The sequence below is a fragment of the Erpetoichthys calabaricus genome, chromosome 6 (assembly GCF_900747795.2).
Source record: "Erpetoichthys calabaricus chromosome 6, fErpCal1.3, whole genome shotgun sequence".
Lineage (NCBI taxonomy): Eukaryota > Metazoa > Chordata > Cladistia > Polypteriformes > Polypteridae > Erpetoichthys > Erpetoichthys calabaricus.
The window spans coordinates 160,840,261-160,864,745 of record NC_041399.2 but is presented as its reverse complement, the minus strand read 5'-3'; the positions used below and the strand labels follow the sequence as shown (position 1 = coordinate 160,864,745).

Genomic DNA, 24,485 nt, shown 5'->3' with positions numbered 1-24,485 from the left:
CAGCTGGTCTGCAGATGGACAGGAGGAGATAGGATCAGATGACAGTGCCAACCTCTGGTCTGATTGAGAAGCAACACTATTTGAGCCCAAAAACTGTCTGCCATGTGCACGTATGTGACAATACAGAGTCGTGTAAAACGTCAGTAGCCCTGTTTTAGCTATGTCAGGACAGCACTAGGAATCGTCAGCTCCTACAATCAAACACCTGTAACCACAGATGACAAATGAGGATTTAGCTTATTAGCTGGGGTCCTGGGGTGAAAAAAAGGACAATCCAGAAGGTAATTGCTTGGGGATTTTAGTTGGAAAGCCTCATGTTTGTGATGGGTTTCCAATAAAAGGTAAACAATATAAATCTTATCAAGAGCTTCCCAGAGTCATTTTTAAGAGTATAAAAATAGTAGTTAGAGCTGTTAATCCTGTGCCCTTGATTAGTTGATTCACAGGAAGTGTTATCATCTATGTATAAAATCAGAACAATTGGCAGTTTGGTCTGAAGCTCTCCAGCAATACGGGAACACAACGGCTACATCTAAACTACCACATTCTCATGTAAAAACATTAAAAGACATTAGTGTCCATTTTCAACTTTCTTCCACACTACTCCTGAAAACAGAGACATTTGAAAGCACTCTTCAGAGTCACATATTTCTGAAAGAAAAAAAAATGCCAGATAAGGGTTGCAGTGTAGATGGGTGAAAATGTAAAGTTTTGAAAATGCAGACTCTAACTGTGTTCTGATTTGTTCTGTCACAAAAACGAGACATACACAGATAAAGGTTTGGGGCAGCCACCCGTATAATATGGTATCCTGGCTGCAAAGTCGTTTTCTTAGTAATAAACAGCACTGATGTGCATACATTTGAGTCCAGGGGGGTATTTTTCGTATGTCACTTAAATCATCCGAGATCAGATGCCTCATCTTGGATGAGTTAATGCCGATGACACTCATCCGGGATAGGTCGGTTTTTCAAAAGCAGCCATGTATTAGATTAGTCGAGCTGGATCTAATCATACGAGATGAATGCGCGCGCCCGCGCTGAGTGAAAAGCCCATATATATTGAGTCTAGAAAACATGATCAGCAAGTCTTTGATAGGCTGTAACAAAATGACGAAAGAACGGGCGCATTTTTTTTCACACAAGCGGCGCAAGACCTTTCAATCGAAGGACATGAAGAATTTCAAGATTTAATATGCACAAGGGGTAACACTGCAAAAGCAGCCCAGACCAGAAAAGACGGCTGGCAAAAAGTGGCCGACAAATTAAACGCTAAGTAGTGTGCATTGTACTTACTGAAAGCAGCATTTCATTTCCTATGTGTCAGATTAATTATTATTTAATATGTCATAATTCCAGATCAAACGTGAGCACAAGGAGAACATGGGAACAGGTTAAAGTGAAGTACAAGAATATACTTCAAACTGGTAAATATTGGTATATAACTATTTAAAGAATTGTTGACATAAATAATCATATATAATATAAAAAACCATTAATTTTAAAGCTAATAAGAAGGCAGACAAGCAAAAAACAGGTGGATGTCCACGCGGTCCAGACCTAACCCCTGCAGAAGAGTTGGCTCTCCAGCAAAATGCCCATCGCCCTGTTTCTGAGAGCATTCCAGGGGGAAGCTCCTCCTCAGAACCAGTGGCAGGATGCAGTGGTCACTTCATTTCAGGTAAAGGATGGTCATTGCATATATTTGTCCTCCATGTGTGCCATAGGTATGTTCCATATAGCCCTCTTTTTTTGTTGGGTCAGTTGAAGGGAATGTCATATCCCTTAAACCTGTGTCTGGCCAACGAGATATTGACGAAGGTCAAATATTTGATGAAGACACTATGTCTGACTATTCATCAGGAGGAGAGGTACATTTTCCAAATAATGTTTAATCAAACTCCACTCTGATCAGTCCCATGTGCCCCAATCACATTTGGAAGTCCTGGTAATGAGAATGTTAGGCTGATTGTGAGATTCTTCATGGAACTGTGGGTGTTTTAGCCTGTGTATTACCTACCTGCAATGGCATGAAACGCCTGTTTTATTGTCTGCACACGCAGGTGTCCAGGAAACACTATGAAAACCCGAAGGAAATATTTCAGAGCCAAACAGACTTTACGAATTGCCTGGCAAACTGCACTTTTAGTTAGATTTTCCGCATCACCTACATCGACCCGACTTCGCCGAGTTTGACTTCGAATATAAGGTCCTAATAAATCTTTGAGTTACAATATTCCCCCTCGGCTAAAGCGGTATCTTTCGAAAAGAATTTCCTCCAGGAGCAATAAAGGATCTTTCCGATCGCGCAAAACCCTCTCTATATGAAATTCTCTTCGTATAATTTGCGCACCAATCAATTGGTCGCTCATTCATGAACGGCGAAGCCATGACTGGATGACTTCCACGCACCGTCACCGATTACGTGTGTAAACTAATCCTTGTTTACGTAGAACAAACCTGCAGGTTTGAGGATTAGGATGTGTTGCTATGACAACACTTCCAGCAAGAGTTTCGAAAAAACCGACAGATCCAGGATCAGACCAAATCGTCAACAATTGCATCCAGCTAAACAACTAATCCACGTACGAAAAATACCCCCCAGAACAAGACTGAGGAATTAGGAAAAAGGGCAGGGTTTTAAAGGGGAAAACAGGAAGTGAAGTCATAAGGATCAGGCTCATGTTCTTTATCCATTGGTTCAAGTCTGGACGTGACGTCAGAGTGGCCGGAGCCAGTAAGGTCTCCTTCCATTGGCTCGGTCCCGGAAAAGACGTCAAGAGAGCCAGATGGAATCTCCCAGGAAAGGTCTGCAGGCAATAGAGAAAAAGAGTCAGTGCACTCTGCCACATCCCAGCATGCCTCAGAACTGCCGTCACTCAAGCCCTTCAGCTGCCTCCCATGTGCACGTGTGTGACAGTTCATGCTTATTATGTATCCCTTTCCTGACTGGATCTTATTCATTATAAAGTTTCATTCCCTGACCAGTCACCCTTCACGGAAGAAAACCACATTCCAACATAGCGGACACAGCGGAGTTGCTTTCCATGCAGATTATTGTGTTGCTTACCTGTGTGCATCTAAATTGCATTTGTACAATCTGAATGCTGTGTACTGTACAGGCAAAAAAGGCAAATAATTTAGCAGTCGAACAGTTTTGTGTTTAATCCTGTGGCCTGTGATGTTCCCATTCCTTCAAGGATTTTTTGTTAATGCATACAGCCCAGTGTAGGTGATTTGTGTCACATGTGCTTTCTGTCTTTTTACTGTGGGCAGATATACTTTAGCAACCAATGTGAAAATGCTACTGTGGGAGAAGATCATTGATGTTTACAAAATGTAAGCAGAGTAGTGTGGTAGTGTGGACAAAGCCTACATCAAGGACAGTAGTCATCTGCAGTGTTCTCAGAGAAATAATTCAGTCTTATCACTTTGGGAAGTGTTATAAGGACATGTCCAAATAATCAGAAGTCTATCATCCCACAGTCAAATGGATTATTTACAAATGGATATCTTTCCAGTAGTGGATGTATCAACAATTCCTCCCAAATATCAGCCTATGTGATGCTCTGAAAATCATAAAGGACCCAAAACCTTCCATCCGAGATCTGTAAGCCTTTGTCAGTGTGGTAAATGTTACAGTCTGTGACTCTGCCTTGAGAGAAAGACAAAACACAAGTATATTGTTCATGGGAGCAGAAGCAACACAGCAGCAGAACTTAGGCCTGTAAAGTTACCTCTTAAGTAAACCACAAGACTTCTGAAGCAATCTCCTCTGGTCCTTATGCATAATATTCTGTTTGGCAAAAAAAAAATCATCAAAAGACGCTCTAATCATCCATTAAACAGAACCACAGGACGTAGATGCCTCACAATCATTGCCTCTACCATGACTTCCTCATGAAAGCATAGCATTCGAGATGACAAAAGCCTGTCCAAAATTCTGTAATGCCCACAAACATGAAATTGTATGGCTGAAAAAGAAAAGGTTTTGAAATGGTCAAGTTAATGTTTTGACCTCAGTCCCATTGACATAAAAATTAATATATTTTTTATATGTCACTTACCCCATTTAGTTTGTAGTGAAGGCTGGAGGAGAAAGATCTCATGTTTTCATGCAGAACAGAGACAACAAAGTTTCTGATATAATAGGGGGTCAGTGACAACTGGACAACTGCAAACAATATCAAAAAGTCAATAGAAAAAATCTCACGTTACTCGGGTCACATAATCCACATATCAATCTGTGCTCGCAATGTCCCAAACACATATTTTTACTAAAATATTGTTAAATAACCCATCTCTGGAAAACATTTTCGTAAACAAAATGGAACACTCTCAGATGTGCCTGAGCATTTGAATTGTAGACCCTACTCCTATCGTTACACTTTTATTCATGTCTGCAACTGAAGTGGATAGATAGATAGATAGATAGATAGATAGATAGATAGATAGATAGATAGATAGATAGATAGATAGATAGATAGATAGATAGATAGATAGATAGATAGATAGAACTTTAGGGGTAAATTAAAACTTTACAGAAGCCTGAGAGAGAGAAAGAGAAATATACAAATAATATATAAATAATAAAATAAACAACAACCCCCTAAACACAAATAAGAATAAGAAACTTTAGAACTGCTGCCATCAGTAACAGGGCTACAGCTGGCAGTAAGATGGTCAGACCTGTCCAGATATGTTCATATGAAGGTGTTAACATCTGAATAAAGCGGGTTCAGCTTGTTGTGCCCGAAATAGGAAAATGCCGCTAGACGTTGGATCAGAATTACTAATCACTCTTTAACTTTTAAACTGTAGTTTTACATCAAATCAGATCAAATTTTATTTGTTACATACAAATTATACTTACAGTACAATACGTAGTGAAATGCTTTGTTGCACAACTCCAGTGACTGTGCCTTTAAGAAAAATATGAAGGAACATTAATACATGAGCTTATAAATTTTCAAAAATCCTTATTAGAATTATTAATATGTGGTAAATAATAAATAATAAGTATATCAATAACTTATTAACTTAATGTAAGAGAGTTAACAGTAGGGCATCATGTACTGTGGGACTGTGGGAAACGTCTCTCAGTGCGGACGTCTTGTTAATATCATGTGACGGGGAGATGGGTTTTTAGTTCAAATGCTTTGGCATGACTGAGCGCATTCCATTTGCGTTCACAAGAGTTTTTTCAGTAAGTGGTTTATTTAACAATATTTGGGACGTTGCAAGCATACAACTGGATGGTTGGACATGAAGATTATGCAACACAAGTAACATGGGAGTTTTTCCTGGACTTTTTGATATCATTTGCTGCTGTCTAGTGTTGGCCACCGTAGACCCCTTTTATATCAGAGACAATGCTAGTTAGCCAATAAAAGGTGTCATTTTGCTTATCTTCTCATTGCATTGATATCGGCTAACAAAGCACAACACCCTGCTACTCCATAGACTGTACTATGAACCCAATGATATTACGACTGTTATATGTTTGTGCCCTTGGAGGTGTGATGTGTTTCTTGCCAGTACTGTCTTTTCCACCATCCTTTTTGGTTTTGTTCTTAAGAATCGCCTTAGTCATCGGGTGGGCCTCTCTGGCAGTGTCTTAAACTGGTTTGAATCCTACCTGGCAGGGAGAAAATTCTTTGTTAGTTGTGGTAATTATAACTCAAAGACACATGATATTCTATATGGTGTTCCACAAGGCTCTATCCTGGGTCCGCTGCTCTTCTCCATCTACATGCTTCCATTAGGTCAGATTATCTCGGGACATAACGTGAGCTACCACAGCTATGCTGATGACACACAGCTGTATTTATCAATAGCACCTGATGACCCCAAATCTCTTGATTCGCTAACACAATGTCTAACCTGTATCTCAGAATGGATGAATAGTAACTTTCTCAAATTAAATAAAGAAAAAACCGAAATCTTAGTGATTGGCAATAATGGATACAATGAGGCTATTAGAAATAAACTGGATGCATTAGGATTAAAAGTCAAATCGGAGGTAAAAAGCTTAGGGGTAACCGTTGATTGTAATCTGAATTTTAAATCGCATATTAATAAAATCACTAGGACAGCATTTTTTCACCTAAGGAACATAGCAAAAGTTAGACCTCTTATATCATCGAAAGATGCAGAGAAATTAGTTCATGCGTTTGTCTTTAGTCGGCTAGATTACTGTAATGCACTCCTCTCAGGACTCCCCAAAAAAGACATCAATCGTTTTCAGTTAGTGCAGAATGCAGCTGCTAGAATCCTTACCAGGAAAAGAAAATCCGAACACATTTCTCCAGTTTTGATGTCACTACACTGGTTACCTGTGTCATTCAGAATTGACTTTAAAATTCTGCTTATGGTTTATAAAGCTTTAAATAATCTCGCCCCGTCTTATATATCGGAATGTCTGACACCTTATATTCCAAATCGCAACCTCAGATCCTCAACTGAGTGTCTCCTTAGAATTCCAAGAGCAAAACTTAAAAGAAGTGGTGAGGCGGCCTTCTGCTGTTATGCACCTAAAATCTGGAATAGCCTGCCAGTAGGAATTCGCCAGGCTAATACAGTGGAGCACTTTAAAAAACTACTGAAAACACATTGCTTTAACATGGCCTTCTCATAACTTCACTGTAATTTAATCCTGACACTCTGTATATCCAATTCATTATAATAACTATTCATTCAAAATTTGTACTAACCCCTACTCTCTCTTCTGTTTCCTTTTCCGGTGTCCTATTGGTGGTGGCTTGTGCCACCACCATCTACCCAAAGCACCATGATGTTCCAACAATGATGGATGGATTAAAAGCCAGAAGTCTGTATAACCATCAGCATCAAGTGACTCCGTGAGAACCCTAACTACAAAGAGGACTATTTCATTTATGTTAGGTAGAATGCCCAAAGGGGACTGGGCGGTCTCGTGGCCTGGAACCCCTACAGATTTTATTTTTTTCTCCAGCTTTCTGGAGTTTTTTTTTGTTTTTTCTGTCCACCCTGGCCATCGGACCTTACTCCTTATTATGTTAACTAAGGTTGTCTTATTTTAATTTCTTTTTTGTCTTTTATTCTTTTTTTCTTCATTATGTAAAGCACTTTGAGCTACTTTTTGTATGAAAATGTGCTATATAAATAAATGTTGTTGTTGTTGTTGTTGTATCTTTCTTTTTCATTCATGCATGATTAATACAGAAAGGCCATGCTGCTTATAACATAAAGGCTACTGATTTCAACTACTGAGGCTGAAATCATCCCTTACCATTTAAGTTGAGATAAGCTCAGTATGTTCATTTAGTGCCTTGGTGTTTTTAAAAATTGACTTCCTCTAAGCCATTTTTGCCACTGGGGAAAGGACACACTTGCACAATTAATGAATGTGAGAGATACCAGATATTGTGATAAATTATGACAAGTGATGGACCTTTTCAGTATTACTTCAATTATTGTTAGAGGCCTGTCAAAATTCTCCCAAACCATCATTTTCTTAGGGCCTGCTCAGTTTTGCTAATGTTCGAGCGCCCTCTACTGTCCAGTCATCCACACTGTATTACAAATTATTTAAACATAGAGGGCAGGTTTGAAAATACCATTAGTGACAAGAACAGATGATTTGGTTTGGTCACTTTCTAGGCAGAGTTCAAATATTCTGCTCTTGTTTTCACTTGTTTTATCTGGTATTCTGGTTTTCACTAGTATCCAAAAGCCTGCAGGTTAGGCCAACTTGAGACGATAGATAGATAGATAGATAGATAGATAGATAGATAGATAGATAGATAGATAGATAGATAGATAGATAGATAGATAGATAGATAGATAGATTTTTTTGGTGGAGATTCCAGGAAAGCACCCAGCCTTAGCCCAACTCACACACAGAGACACCAATTAACAGCAAATTGAATAAATAACTATGTGATATATTGAATCACAAGGAAATATAAACACCTAATAAACAGGTTACTCTCCCCTTCCCCTATGACGATAACAAATACTAACACACAACAATAAACGCCTAGCAGTAAACACTCATGACAAAGTCCTTAACACAATCCCAGTGCAGCAGTAACTGAAGATGTTCTATGGAGTAAAAGATGTCGATCCTGGGAACAGCTTTATGTAAGTAAACAGTCCTACCAGTAGTCCAGATGCGGTGAGGAGTGATGAGATTTGGGGAGCGCTCCCTCCGATGAGGCAAGATGACCAATCTAACACAACCCATGTGATAGGCAGGCACGGGACAGTTCATACATCCTTACAGGTTCACGATCCGGGGTATAAACGATATTCCACAAGGGTTATGGCACACGAGACAAACAGGTGAATACAAACAGACAATGGGGGCCTTTACTTCTTAGCCGGTTCCCTTAAAAGTTCCCGTGGGCCCTTCTTGTCCCCAGCAGCCCCTGCACTTGTTGCAGACATCCAATCAGGGCAATACCCTCGGGGCAGCTGGGAAATGGAGTCCATTAATCTGTAGCACTGCTACAACAGAAGCTCAATAAATATTATTGTAGTATCAAAAACAACAAATCCCCCACTAAATGAATGACTAAAAGGGAAGAAAACTGCCTTTACTGTCACAGTCACAGTGAGGCATTATGCAGGCATATATTGGTATAAAGAAGCCCCCGTAGCATTTCTTGACACACTTTTGCTTGAAGTACTCAGTCTTAATGAGTAAGATAGATAGATAGATAGATAGATAGATAGATAGATAGATAGATAGATAGATAGATAGATAGATAGATAGATAGATAGAACTTAAGGGGTAAATTAAAACTTTACAGAAGCCTGAGAGACAGAAAGAGAAATATACAAATAATATATAAATAATAAAATAAACAACAACCCCCTAAACACAAATAAGAATAAGAAACTGGAGAACTGCTGCCATCAATAACAGGGCTACAGCTGGCAGTAAGATGGTCAGACCTGTCCAGATGTTCATACGAAGGTGTTAACATCTGAATAAAGCAGGTTCAGCTCGTTGTGCCGAAAAAGGAACATGCCACTAGACGCTGGATCAGAATTACTAATCACTCTGTTATCGACTTTAAAACTAAACATCAGCAGGACGATGCAACAGCTCCTAGGCAGTAACGTGGACATATTCAGTCAGTTTTTCAAATTCTGGATCACAATTGATCTTCTGTTTGTTGAAGCACCTCAGACATGCACAAGTAAAAGGCATATTCTCTCCTTAATAATGCGTTCATCCACTTTTCTTTAACTTTTAAACTGTAGTTTTACATCAAATCAGATCAAATTTTATTTGTCACAAACAAATTATACTTATTTTGTTAAACTGGAAGAATCCTAACTCTCCTCTGATAAGTCAGTGGGAAACCAATGTTTTATATTATTTGAAATTGGAAAAAATCTAATTCTCAGTTAGAGGATCTGTACAGAATTTTTTCAAAACCTGGCAGGATCTAATCAATAATATTTTAGAATAAGTGAAATAACTATTACCGCATTTATTTCCCTTCTCCATTTTTTATTTACCTATATATATTTCTTCCTTTCTTTTGTTTATTGTTGCCTTATTAAAAAGCCCTAAGCAATTCTCCTTTGGCTAAGCTCTCCTTCTCAGGGGTGGGGTTTGATTAGTCTTCAAATTTTTTTTTGTTATAAATTGATTTATTTGTATGGAATGATTACAATAAAATTAATAAATAAAATTAAAAAAAAAAAGATAGATAGATAGATAGAACTTTATTTGTCCTCAGGGGTAAAACTTTATAGAAGCTTGAGAGAGAGAAAGAGAAATATACAAATAATATATAAATAATAAAATAAACAACAAGCAGAAAAAGAGTCCAATCATAGAATACAGTTTATTTTCTATATTGCAATCTTGACACAAACACTACAGCGCCAGATGTTTTGGCAAAAGAGGAATCAAAACTCCAGCATGATACATGTAAGTTAGTACAGGCAAAAAGTTCTAATTGTTATTATTATATCGCCCTCTTCAGAATCAGTATGACTGAGACATGCACATTATGATCACTACGTATATGAATTTAAAGTGGTATCAGAACATGGAGTGATCTGTACATATAATGGTACAAAAACTACAGTCTCAGGCTTAGCAACCAGTAATCTAAATTTCCCAAAACAGGACAAGAACAGTAGTGGGGTTTTAATATTAAACACACTCGTCATTTGAATTTGGTAAGTACAAAATATTTGATTTGACAAGGAAACAAAACTCATATTCTAGAGCTTATTTTTTTCATCACATGGTCATAGATTCTACAGAAACTTTCCTTTATTTAAAATTATAAGCAGTTTCATTTTTCTTGCAATTTTATGTAAGAGTTTTCAAGTTAAATTACCTTAATCTGCTCTGTCAAGCATTCTGCACACATGCTATACCTTGGCCACCATTAAATAAAGCTGTTTTTTTTGTTTAGTAAGATTTTTTGTAGTAAAAGTAGTAATACTGTTGTGTATGGTGTACTCTAAAATGTTCAACCAACATGCAACACTGCCACTCTTCAGAAATCTGAAAGACAGTTTTTAAGTTGTATTTATGAAATGTGCATACACCTCTCAAGTAGAACTTCCAGCCAGATGTGGGATAAAAGAAAATCACATTTAGCATAGCTAAAGTACGTATGAGGAGTGGTGTCTGTGAATGCAAGGTATCATACTTCAGTCATGACGTCCTCTCAGATTCCTCAAGACTTCCATTGTTTATCTTTAGTGTAAAATGTGTTAAGTAAAGTGAGCTGCTTTTACTTGAGGCTTGTTTTGTGATCTCATCTAATGACATTTATTCCCCCTCACCATTGACTCACTATTGTTGCTGCTAATGATATCTCAGTTATTTTTTCTTCATTAACTGTACGAGAAGATCAGTCCTATTGGTGAAGCTGAGGAAGTCTAGTGACTGCAGCATAGGACCATGTATGATCTTAAATGAGAGTCCTGGGCAAAGCCCATTCATTTTCTGAGCCTAAACTTTAAACAAAACATTCTTAAGGGTGTTGAAAGCATTAGGCCTTAATTAAATGAATGAAATCCAATCAGAAGGAGTGTCTACTCACACTTACAGTCACACAAGCACACAGCATATGAGTGGTGAAGGACCAGTGCCAGCCACTGCACACAGCATTTCCCAGAGGCAATGTGAACGCCTTCATTTAGGTTAGCACAGCGCAGGACCAGGTCCCACAAAAGGCAGATTCAGAACCGATTCGAAAGATCTGTGGGGTTGAACAATTAAAATATTGTGCATTTCTTGGAAGACGGATGCTAATAATAATTAATTACTTACATTTAAAGAAATCTTATTGTATTTGCAATTCCCTTTAATAAAAGATACCTTAATTAATATATATTAATAATCTTAATAGATCACACTACCCTGCAACCCTTCCCATAACATTTAATATGTAACTCTCATTTTCTTATATAGTGTTTCACATATACTGTTTAATTGTCTTCCATTCTGAATAAAGTGCAACAATTGCACAGAATTATATTACTTATGGCTTTTAAACTTAGCTACTTGCCATTACAACGTGGTTAACTCCTTATTTATGACAACACGCCTGTTGTGCTTACACAAGACGCCAGTATTTGTGCACCTTTTCCTAGATGACTAGCTATGGTGATGTTTGTAATCACATACGACTGCCAGTTGTCTTTTCGCACAGTTGTTGGATCTTTTCTGCCAGCTCTAAGCAGTGTAGGATTCGTCTCTTCTCTCCCTGCAACGCTTCTTGGCGGACTTGACCTTGAAGCTTCTGGCTGAAGATGATGAAGTCCTGCATAAAAACACCGACAAACTCACGGGGGGCATCAGGTAAGCATGTCATAGTGTCCGAGGTAAAATGGAAGTTTATGTTTTTGCATCTGCTTAACCCTGGACCTCTCTCCTCAATCCAAGTAAGTGGCCTAAAAAATAATAAAATAAATTATTATAATCAATCTTAAAAATTCTTAATTTATTCTTGATTCAGTTTTCTCTACATTTTCCAACAGAATTCAACATATTGTATTTGAAATTATACAGATGGCAATCATGCCTAAATGTTCATGCTCATTCCAGATGTGGGGTTTGTGGAGAGTCCGAACTACTACTTGACAAAAACATACAAAATACTGTACAATTATTAAGCCAAAACTCACTGGTTTTCTGTGGTATGAAAGCTTGCATTTAACTTAATATAGTTCTTGTCTTTTTCTTCTACTAGGTGTGCTGATGTTAAGGTCAGCTCTCCGAAAAGATCCACAAGCCATGTCAGCCTTGCTATTCCACTGAAGGAGATGAATCTGAAAGATGGAGGAAGGGGGCCACCTGCAGTAACGGAGGAGAACAGGCTCACAACTTTGCCAGACCCATAGATTTAAGGTTGATGAGAAATTGTGACAAGCAAAAAACAGTACAGATTACAACTGTCTACTTAAGCAACTTTTAAAAAACTGAAATATCTACAAGACAAACTGGGATTTTACATTGAAAGAAAAATTTTCCTGTTGTTTTATTAAGTCATTACATTGCAATTTTAGATAATGAAAAGCAAAGATGCCATGTAAGAGATCCTCATGAAAAATTAAGTAATGTTGCAATTTCCTCAGGGTTTTGGGCAAAGCTGTGGAGTCGGTACACAAAGCCTTTGACTCTGACTTGTCCATTTCTTGAAACATTGAATCTGACTTCTATATATGTAATTAGACCATATATTTACTATTTTCATTGAAAGCACATAACATACAAGATAAAACATATTTCATCACGACCTGGACCCTAACCTGTTAAAGTCTGGACTTAAAGGCAGTGCTGTTGTCGCTTTTTATATTATTTATTAAAGAAGTTACAAACATTGAGTAACAAACATAGGACAAAAATAGGACAATTAAAAAAATTAAAAAGAAGATATATTTTTATCAAAAGGCTAAAATAAGAAATAGTTCAACTGAATAAGTGTATGTAAAACTCAACATTTTAACACATTATATTACAATTTAAATTTCATCTGAGTCGGAGTACATTTTTTCCGACTTCACCTCTAGCAACTCAATAATTGCTTCCGACTAACACTAAATCCACAGCCCTGTAGGTAAATCGATAGTACGTAGAGGTAAACCCACATAGACACTGGACAGTAGGGCAGCGGTGGTAATCATTATGCCACCATACTGGCACAGGTGCTGTAACTGACTATAACTGACTGGCATGTAGCAAGCAAATTTTTCTCTTTGCTGTTTTTAATGAATCATTGAAATTCAGATACATTTGTACATAAACAGTTACAATCACATAAATGTGTTTATCGGCCTTGTTCACCTGGTCTACTGTATGTCATTGGGAATCAAAGCCTCTCTGAACTCCACTGAGTGCAACATATTAGCAGAATGGTAGTCCAATTCAGGGTACGCTCTGTCACATGTACACACTCAGTTTAGACCCATCAACTTACCAGCATGTTTTTGACTTGGGATGGGTTAGGGGGAGGGAAAGTGACAAAAGAATTAAGAATACACATATAGGAGAACGACAAACATTGAGTGACGTCATCAGTGATTTTCTTTAAAACTAACCTGTAAAATGTAATGTTCCATTTATGAGTTCCTTGCCTTGAATATCCTTCTTTAGCTGTTTATAATCTGCTGTCAATAGCTCTATGTGCTCTACATGCAGAACCTTCCCTGTGAAAAAAAACAGCACTAACACATGAATAGAACTTCCATTTTCATCCCAGGAACTATACTATTAAGGGCCTTTAAATACAAAATACACTCTTACTATTGTCATTTTAAGTGTTTACGTAATTTTTTTTTGTTTTTTAAATTTATTGTTTTAAGCTTTTGGCCATTGGATCACATTTTGGAGTTGTTTGCTCTGGTGTGCCATTTTGTCTATTTTGACTTTTTTTTTTTTGTTAAACCCAATAAATGTTTTAAGTGGAACTTGTCTCATACCAAGCCAGAGGTTTTAAGGTTTCTCTCCCCTGAAGGGTATGTATGGGTATTTTTGTACATTTTGGGACATTCAAAGAAGTATATCAAACTTTGAAGCTAGATCCCATTTTGGGCCCATGTAGGCCAAAGCCTTTCTGCCGAGTTTTTTGTCAGGCTGCTTGGGTTGAGACCAATCTCAAGACAGGCCTGATTGGTAGTTTTTTTTTTTTAACTCTTATGTCCTTCTAGTTTTTTCATAAGAATACTTACATCTCATCTTTTTTGAAATTGGCCCAGCTGCTCAATATATTTACCTGTATATAATTTAGTTTGGCTACATTTTGGCTTAAGAATTAGAATAGAATGTACAAAAATGTGGAGCTATCATAACATAAAAAAACAATACTCATGATACTTACTTTTATTTTGAATGAAATAAAAGCAGTGCCGAAGCTCAAGAAAATAATGAAAGGCAAAATAAGAAGGAGCTAATTTATTTTATTGGAAAAGAAACCAAGAATATTTCAGAAAACATTTGAAAAGGAAGACGAAAAAATCATAAGCACATAAAGACAAGCTTAGAGTCACTAAACAATTAAAACAAAGGTAGCTTTATCAGTATTATTGTATAAATACACATTAAGTCAACAAAGTATGCTTTTTTTAGGTATTCTAAGGGCTCATTTATACTTCATGCTCAAAACTGTTATTCTCAGTTTTTACCAGCAGCAATTTTAGAAGACAAACAGATACAATTAATAGTGCACACTTCCCAACTTAAATGTTTCAATAAAACCCTGTCTAAGTATCAGCACAAATCTGCAATAGAAATAATATAAGAAATGACAACACTGGATTGTAGAATTTAACTTTATGGACTTTATTATACATAAAGCCAGTGAGTGCCTCCCAATTACAGGATTTTAGTGAAAAAGGCAAGCCAAAAGTATTACAGTATTATTATTATTATTATTATTATTATTATTATTATTATTATAGTAGCAGTATTGCCAAGTATTCAGAGTGCAGTGAACTCCTTGCTCACTAGAGGCCGCCCTCTCTGCTTTGACAAGTGAAAGTATCAGTTTTTAATTCAAGCCGTATTTCATTTTGTGTTTGAAGGAGTATTACGGGCAAAACTAAATAAATACATAAGCAACAAAAAACATATTCTATGACATATTTATTTATTTAGGATTACAATTCCTGCGGTGGGTTGGCACCCTGCCCAGGATTGTTTCCTGCCTTGTGCCCTGTGTTGGCTGGGATTGGCTCCAGCAGACCCCCGTGACCCTGTGTTCGGATTCAGCGGGTTAGAAAATGGATGGATGGATGGATTACAATTCGTGCTCTTTTTCTTTGTTTATTTTCACATTTCACAGTACTTTTATTTATTTGTTATGTACTTATTTATTTAATTTTGCCTGAAATATTTCTCCATAATTTCTGGCCTTGTGTTTGTCCAGACTCCCATTTTTAGATTTACTTAGAGTGCTAGCCCTACATTATGTACAGTGCAAATTGCCAAAGAACATCAATTTAATTAATTAATTTTGTTGTATTTATTTGCTCTGGTTTGATCAGTTTGAAAAGAAAGCATCACTTAAAAAACAGTTAAATCTTATCCCTACCCACCTCCAAATAAATAGTAATGTGTACATGGGGCTCTGAAAGTGCAACTTCTTGAAACATTAGGATTAATCCTGATCATGTAGTTGTCTTACCTTTCTCATCAGCAAGGTCCCAAAGATCATGGGCAACATCCAAGGACAACGCCATGGGGTACTCAACACATACGTGCTTTCCAGCTTCTAAAAACTTTCTGCCCAGTCAAAAAAAAAGACAAAATGGAGAAAGGCACTATAAGCTGAATTGCTATGAAACAAGATGAAGCCCATCTTCCCCTCTTTAGTGAAAGAACCCATCGATGAAGCCTGCAATCTCAAAGCCAAACTGGCAAGTTCCAGACTGTTTTTATGAGAAAGGAAGGCATCTTGAGAAAATGGAAATAAATTACCTACAGAATACAAAATGCATATGTGGTGTAAAACAATTCCTGTGAAAACAAATAATTGATATCAATAGATGTTGTGATGGATTGCCGGCTTCATATTCCAGCCCTCACCCCCAGGCTGCCAGGAGGAGCTCTCCCAACAGCATGGACGTGCCCCGAATTCCAGCAGGGCCTCATGGACTATGTAGTTTTTATACACAGCCCTGCTGGATACCTTGGGGACCACTGGGAGTCGCTGTCGGGAGGCCCATGGACTCATATGTGCCCTACAACCTGGAAGTATGTCCTGGTCACGTGAACAGGAGAGATGACGTACTTACAGGTTGAAGAAAAGGACTTCTACCCTGACCCGGAATGAATAAGGACTTGTGGGTAATGGAACAGGAACACCTCCGGGTCAGGGGGTATAAAAGACTCTGGGAAAGCCCAGTACACTGAGCTGAGCTGGCAGGTAGGGTGGTGAAGTGTCTGGGAGAGGAGGATTGGTAATTGTATTAGTATTTGGAGTATTGTTTATTATATGAGTAGTGTGGAGTGGAGGGTGCTTTGTGCATGTGATTATTGTAAAATAAAGAAGTCTTGTGCTTTTACCTGGTGTTTGGAGTGGTACTTGAGGGTTCAAGAGGTGGATTGATACCTCTACTGCTACAACGTATTATGGAATATTTGCCAAGTTTTGATGAAAACTTGCACTTCAAAAAACTGATTTTGAATTTAACACTTAATTAAAGTAATCTGTCGTATCATCCAGAAATGACATTTTGAATTTTTCTCTAAATTATGTAAAGGTTAAACAATTCTTATCAACATGCAAGAACATAATCAAATTTGTTCAATAAGGACACACACATATAAAAGTTTCATTTGATGTCTGGATGGTGCAAAATGATTTAAGCAGTACTTTGGATTACTTGCTCATTTATTTAATACTGTAGCTAGCTACTGTTGAAGACAGATAAAGGAATACATTTAAAAATGTATTATATTTCTTACCCTATGTATACTGTCAGCGCCTTGTCTCATTATCCTTGTGTGTCTTAACCTCTCTTGGCTGGCGCTCTCTTGCTCGCTCTCTCTGTTTCGAGTGCATTCCCATAAAGCCTGCTTCTCAGACTCTGTCATTTCAGGGTGCCTTGCTCACTTCCCGCTTTTTGAAAGTAACTCTCCTACACCTTTACAATTCTTCATGCGTCTCACACTCACATTTCCTCTTTCAATCGTGTCGCCTAAGCCAAACTGTCTACAGATTCCTAAGAGGAACCGGACACACACACACAGACCTTAGCATTTTATTATAAAATATAGTAGACTAGCTGTACTTTCCATCTAAGATGGGTTAAAATCTAAGTAATTAATGTAGATCTCAATGAATTCAACGTTATTCAGCCCAAAAGATGGCTCATCAAAAATATTAGCACTTTCTTTACAAATCAGATACCAAATATATAACATATATATATATATATATATATATATATATATATATATATATATATATATATATATATATATATATATATATATATATATATATAACATATATATAACATAGACACAGTAACTGGACAGACATTCAAATACACAGACGCTTGTCCTTTTATTAAGGTGGATGTTATTATTTGACAAATTACAGTTTACTTTTTAGGTTTCTCCCACATCCCAAAAACATGCATTGTAGGTTTATTCATGACATTCTACTGGCCCTGTATTAGTAGGTGTGAGTGTGTGTGATAATGTGCCCTGCGATGGTCTGGTACCCCATCCAGTGTTCCTGCCTCTTTTTAACTCAAGGTTCCCAGGAAAGGCACAGTCTCTAGTAAGCCTAAAATGGGAAACAGCAGATAAACTAAGGGAAGGATGGAAATTTTCCTTTCCTGGTTATCCAGTTTCTGTCTGTTTTTCCATCTATATAATGAAGACCATTTAGTCATCTCTCTGGAAGTGCGTAGATGCTGAAAAGTCCAATATGTGCATGGAAGGTTTTTGTGCAGTGTGGACAGGGCATATTGCCAACTATCTGCGCAGCTCTGCTGTAGTGATCATGGGGATTTAGAAGATCTTTGGACCCAGATGGACAGCTGAATGCAATTTATCATGTCTAGAGCTGCATACTTCAAAAGTACTATGGTTGACGTTGAAGGCCTTTGATAAAAATTTCAAAAGGTCCTTATATCATTTCTTCTGACATTGACAGAAATGCCTGATATGTTGAAGCTCATCATAAATGAGTCTTTTAGGGAGGCAATGCAAATTACCCTGCTGGCCCATCAGAGCTGGAAATGCATCAGAATGATGTACTGTAAATGCTGGGCAAATCTGGGCATTTATGTGAGTTATGTGTCTGCAACTCTTGCCATTTGATACCAAGGAGTCTTCTGTGGTAGGGTGTGTGGAAATGGTCCAGTTTCTTTGCAGGACAATGGCAGACAATCCAAATCCCACAGGCTTAGAGAAGCACACAAAGAACTATGGCCCTGTAAACTTTCAACTTAGTTTCTAAGCTGAAGCCTCTTCTGTACCATACATTACTGTGTGCCTGAAGGCCATGCTTACTTTTGCTATTCTGGTGTTCACTTCATCATCAATGATAATGTACAGTGTGCTGTCAACATATGTGAACCTGTCCACTAAACTCAGTTTGTAGCCACTGATAGTGATGTTTGGTTCCCAGTGGTTGGCTGATGCTTTACTTCAGACTTTCTGATAAGACTGACGTTTTTTTTCAGGTGTCAGAGAACCTGTCAGAGCTGTATTGCTTGTCATAATCAGAAGAAACAATAAGGTGAACAAAAAGACCCTTGTACTTGATGGTTTGAGTTGCAAACTTGGTTTTTATTTGAAGTCAAATGAGGGTTCAACATATTGTATTATTTGGTAAACATCAACTAATATGCAAAATTTCCACAGTAAATCTTAAGACATTAAGAAATTTTTTATTTATTTTTGCATGTACTGAAATTTAAATGAGGTGTTTTACTTCACAATAAATATAAAATTAAGTTATATTATAAACATTTTGCACACATGATCTAGAGTATTCCCTTTTTGTGCCAGGATGATGTACACATAATGTACAGTGCATCTGGTAAGCATTCACAGCGCATCACTTTTTCCACATTTTGTTATGTTACAGCCTTATTCCAAAATGGATTAAATTAATTTTTTTCCTCAGAATTCTACACACAACACCCCATAATGACAACATGAAAAATGTTTACTTGAGATTTTTGCAAATTTATTAAAAATAAAAAAATTTAGAAAGCATATGTACATAAGTATTCACATCCTTTGCCATGAAGCTCGAAATTGAGCTCAGGTACATCCTGTTTCACCTGATCATCCTTGAAATGTTTCTGCAGCTTAATTGGAGTCCACCTGTGGTAAATTCAGTTGATTGGACATGATTTGGAAAGGCACACACCTGTCTATATAAGGTCCCACAGTTGACAGTTCATGTCTGATCACAAACCAAGCATGAAGTCAAAGGAATTGTCTGTAGACCTCCGAGACAGGATTGTCTCAAGGCACAAATCTGGGGAAGGTTACAGAAAAATTTCTGCTACTTTGAAGGTCCCAATGAGCACAGTGGCCTCCATCATCTGTAAGTGGAAGAAGTTCGAAACCACCAGGACTCTTCCTAGAGCTGGCCGGCCATCTAAACTGAGCGATCGGGGGAGAAGGGCCTTAGTCAGGGAGGTGACCAAGAACCCAATGGTCACTCTGTCAGAGAAGGACAACCATCTCTGCAGCAATCCACCAATCATGCCTGTATGGTAGAGTGGCCAGACGGAAGCCACTCCTTAGTAAAAGGCACATGGCAGCCCTCCTGGAGTTTGCCAAAAGGCATCTGAAGAACTCTCAGACCACGAGAAGAAAATTCTCTGGTCTGATGAGACAAAGATTGAACTCTTTAGTGTGAATGCCAGGCGTCACGTTTGGAGGAAACCTGGCACCATCCCTACAGTGAAGCATGGTGGTGGCAGCATCATGCTGTGGGGATGTTTTTCAGCGGCAGGAACTGGGACACTAGTCAGGATAAAGGGAAAGATAACTGCAGCAATGTACAGAGACATCCTGGATGAAAACCTGCTCCAGAGCGCTCTTGACCCCAGACTGGGGCGACGGTTCATCTTTCAGCAGGACAATGACCCTAAGCACACAGCCAAGATATCAAAGGAGTGGCTTGAGGACAACTCTGTGAATGTCCTTGAGTGGCCCAGCCAGAGCCCAGACTTGAATCCGATTGAACATCTCTGGAGAGATCTTAAAATGGCTGTGCACCGACGCTTTCCATCCAACCTGATGGAGCTTGAGAGGTGCTGCAAAGAGGAATGGGCGAAACTGGCCAAGGATAGCTGTGCCAAGCTTGTGGCATCATATTCAAAAAGACTTGAGGCTGTAATTGCTGCCAAAGGTGCATCGACAAATTATTGAGCAAAGGCTGTGAATACTTATGTACATGTACTTTTTCATTTTTTTTTATTTTTAATAAATTTGCAAAAACCTCAAGGAAACTTTTTTCATGTTGTCATTATGGGGTGTTGTGTGTAGAATTCTGAGGAAAAAAATGAATTGAATCCATTTTGGAATAAGGCTGTAACATAACAAAATGTGGAAAAAGTGATGCGCTGTGAATACTTTCCGGATGCACTGTAAATGTCTCACTTTTATCAACCTTTATACAGAAGTTGATTGTCATGTATTTTCTCTCATAATCGATTTGGAGTTTGCCTGGATATCGGTATATTTTGCCACATAATATCAGTTAAAGCTGCTTTGAAAAGATTATGTTTGCATAAGTTAAAATCAGTGGCATTTTTGGCATGAACGTCTGGTGACGGCATATCAGAATTTTGCTTTTCATGTGCAGACGTCTCTATCCAGCTAATATTATCTGTCCTTCTTTTGCCAATGACTAGTGAGACATGAAATATCATGCATTGTTCACATTGCAAAAAAAACAGTCAAACAACAGAATGCTAGTTTCTGGTCTGTATTGACTGGCATCAGATCATTGTGTTACCCAATAATATCAACTTCTTTAATCTGCTTTTGTCTTCAGTGTAATTTAAAATCTAACAAAATGATCACCTTGTCACTTCAGCTGTTCAGCCTTTCACATTCATGAGCCACTCAACAGGCAGACACTACTTTTACAGTGTACTGAATCTACCTCATTTATGGTGTTTGTCCACCCAGTGAAAGAGGTTTGTATCTTGTGCGCTGGGTATAAATCTAACTGTTGCAGATGGACCTTTGTGTTTATCCACATACAAAGGGAGATGTGGCCCACTACAGTTTCCCAATCTATCCCAGAGTTTTTTCCGTAATACTAACTGGAGGTGAAATAGGGAACTATCTCTAAAAGACATGGGGGAGATTTCTTCCTCAACCATTTGTGATCTCCTCTTAATGGAATAAAAGCTGCATGAAAGTTTTAAGAACATACATTGCACAGACTAGTGAGCGCAACGTAATATGCTAATAGCAAATTTAATGTCAGTAGCACTCAACTACATGATGTATTTCAGCCCATCAGAAATGCCTTGAAGTAATTAGTCAAAACAGTACCTTCTAGTGGGACATGTAGTGGTGATGTAGTTAGTGCTACTGCCTCATAGCTCCAGAATACCAAGTTTGAATCTGGAGCCCTTTCACAATCTCTCTGGATTTGGCACATTGGCTCAGTGCTTGCATACTTTTTGTTTTTCTTGTTACATTTTTTTCCAACTGTGAATTAGCTGGGTGACTGTGTGCTGTAATGGTTTGGCAACCTGATGCCTGCCTAGCATTTGATGCTGCTAGTACACACCCTGAATTTGCAAAAGCAAGTAAACAGAAAAGGATGGTTAGATATATTTTGGTAATTTGTCAGATATGAACACATTTATAAAATAAAAATGCAAGAAAAGGTATATGGCTAATTAATTAATAAATGTATTTCATTGACTAACTCTTGCTCATATTAGTCTTTAAACATAATCTAATTTTCCATGTTCCATGGTTGAAATTTGATGAGCATCATATTATGACAAAAAGTAGAAAATCTATATTTCTGCTACTGAGGCCTAGTTTCTGAGAGATTTCTGCTTCAAAAGAACAAAAACAAGACATACAGTAGATATCTAGGAGCTACAAAAGATACAACAGTTGAGGTAATCCCTGTCTTCAAGGATGAAATGTGGCTTCCAAATGATAATATTCTAAATTAATCTGATAGCACATGATCAAATCCATCTTGAATGGTCATGCCAATTGCACTTTGAACACCTATAAGACCCATAAATTCTCACAGTAAAACAATTTGCAAAAACTGAGTAGTAGTTAACTAATCAGAAGACCCAGATCAGTTGAATATTCATGACCCCAAATTAATCATTTCTTTGTCCTCACCTCAACCCATACTTCAGAGTCCTGCTCCTTATGCTGGAGTTTTTCTTAGAGATTTTTACAAAAACATTTTTTCAAACATAATAATAATAATAATAATTCATTACATTTAAACATGTTATATATTAGAACATTAAAACAATTGTGACAAGAACAGGTCATTCAGCCCAACATTGTTCAAAATAACATCAAGTTAAAGTCCTACACTCCAACACACTACTTGGTAATTTATCCCATGTGCCTATGATTCTAACATTTGTGCAAAATTAGCCTTTAACAAGTTTCCAACCGTGTCCTACTGTTCTTGCTGCAGAATTTATTTTAAAGTAACAGCTGTGATCCACAGTGCTAATTCCTTTCATTATTTTAAAATGTTGATCTTGTAACCTTTAAACCAGGGGTGTCAAACTCCAGGCCTGGTGGGCCACAGTGGCTGCAGGTTTTCATACTAACCCTTTTCCTAATCACTGATCAATTTTCATGGCTAATTAACTCATTTTCCCTTCATTTTAATAGCCCTGTTTTTAAGGATTCAGTCCTCTGAATTTATTCCTTTCTTCATTAAATGAGATCCAAACAGAAATGAGATGTGAAACAAGCCGACAGATGACCAGCTAAACTGGAATTTCAAACTCCAACCAATTTTCCCTCCAACCAGTCTCTTAATGAAAAGCTGATTCTTGCTGTTAATTAAACTCGTTATTTAATTCCACAGCTTGTTGCTGCTCTCATTCTGCCATGGCAGACATTTCTAAAACTGTTGATTTTCTGTTTTTTTTCTAAGAACACAGTCAAAATGTTTTGGTGACCTGAGAGATAAACCTTACTGAGACCTTCACCTTTCGTTGTTTTCAGATATTATGTGCTGGGCACAGGTGAGCTGGTCATGTGGCGGCTTGTTTTGTGTCTCATTATTGTTTGGCTGCTAATTAAGGAAAAAGAGACAACTAAGGGGTCTGAGTCAAGTTAATTAAAACTAAGGCAAAAGAAGTTAATTAGCATCAAAAACATGTCACAAATGAAGAAGAAGTATAGAATGAAAACCTGCAGCCACTGCGGCCCTCCAGGACCGGAGTTCGACACCTGTGCTTTAAACTGTTTGCTTACAATGAAAAGGTTCAACTCCTTCAATCTCTCTTCATAGTTCATACCTTTCAGTCCCAGTATCAGCCTAGTCACTCTTCTCTGCACTTTGTCTAGCACTGCTACGTGTTTTTTGTAATATGGAAGCCAAAATTGTACACAGTGCTCCAGGTGAGGCCTCACTACTGTGTTATATAACTTAAGCATAACCACCTTTGACTTGTTCCACGCACATCGTGATATATAACATAACATCTTATTTGCCTTCTTGATCACTTCTGTATACTATAGGGATGTAGACAGTGATGAGTCCACTATGACTACTAGGTTCTTCTTTTATGGGGTACTTTCTTGTTTAAGACTTCCCCTTGTATATGCAAATGTAATGTTTCTACTTTCTATGTGTAATACTTTAGATTTACTTACACTAAATTTCATCTGCCATAAACCTGCCCAAGCCTGTGTACTGTCCAAGTTCCTTTGTTAAAATTTAGCTCACTCTACAATACACCTAGTTTACAGCTGAAGGGCCTGAATGAAAGTAATTCCACACCAGACCAGGGGGTGGCGGAGTGCATTAACTCTTTTTCTTGCTTTCCTGCAGACTGTTCACAGCAAATTCCGCTGGTTCCGGGCCTGATGACGTCATTTCCGTTTCCAGGGCCTGATGATGATGTCACTTCCGGTCTCAAACCCATGAACGAAGACCCTTCTGGTACAGGCTGTTTTGATGACATCACATCCGGGTCTGAGCCTATGGAGGAGGACCCTTCCGGTTCCACCCTAGATGACCTCATTTCCTGTATTGGCCTGTAAAGCTGCCATCTTACCTCCATACCATCAGTTCCGTATTGAATTCAAATCAATGCACATCAGTGGCATAACTTATACCCTTCTGCAGCCAGGAAACAATATATGGGTGGCTGCCCCAAACCTTTTTCAATTTTTATGTGTACTTATTTTGACTGTATATATATATATACAGTGGCGGCACGGTGACGCAGTGGGTAGCGCTGCTGCCTCGCAGGTGGGAGACCTGGGGACCTGAGTTCGCTTCCCGGGTCCTCCCTGCGTGG

General features: G+C 38.0%; 1 protein-coding gene across 3 annotated transcripts in view; it reads right to left on the bottom strand.

Annotated features, from left to right (window-relative positions):
• Positions 1–9,843: 9,843 nt before the first annotated feature.
• Positions 9,844–24,485, bottom strand: part of blvra (biliverdin reductase A) — a 46,319-nt gene continuing 31,677 nt past the window's right edge. For all 3 annotated transcript variants that reach the window (XM_028804058.2, XM_028804057.2, XM_051929088.1), the window contains exons 4-7: positions 15,647–15,744; positions 13,563–13,670; positions 12,150–12,318; positions 9,844–11,915 (exon numbers count right to left, since the gene is read on the bottom strand). In XM_028804058.2, coding sequence (XP_028659891.1) covers positions 11,642–11,915; positions 12,150–12,318; positions 13,563–13,670; positions 15,647–15,744 — 649 coding nt within the window. In that variant the 3' untranslated portion in view covers positions 9,844–11,641. The remainder of the gene's footprint in view (positions 11,916–12,149; positions 12,319–13,562; positions 13,671–15,646; positions 15,745–24,485) is intronic.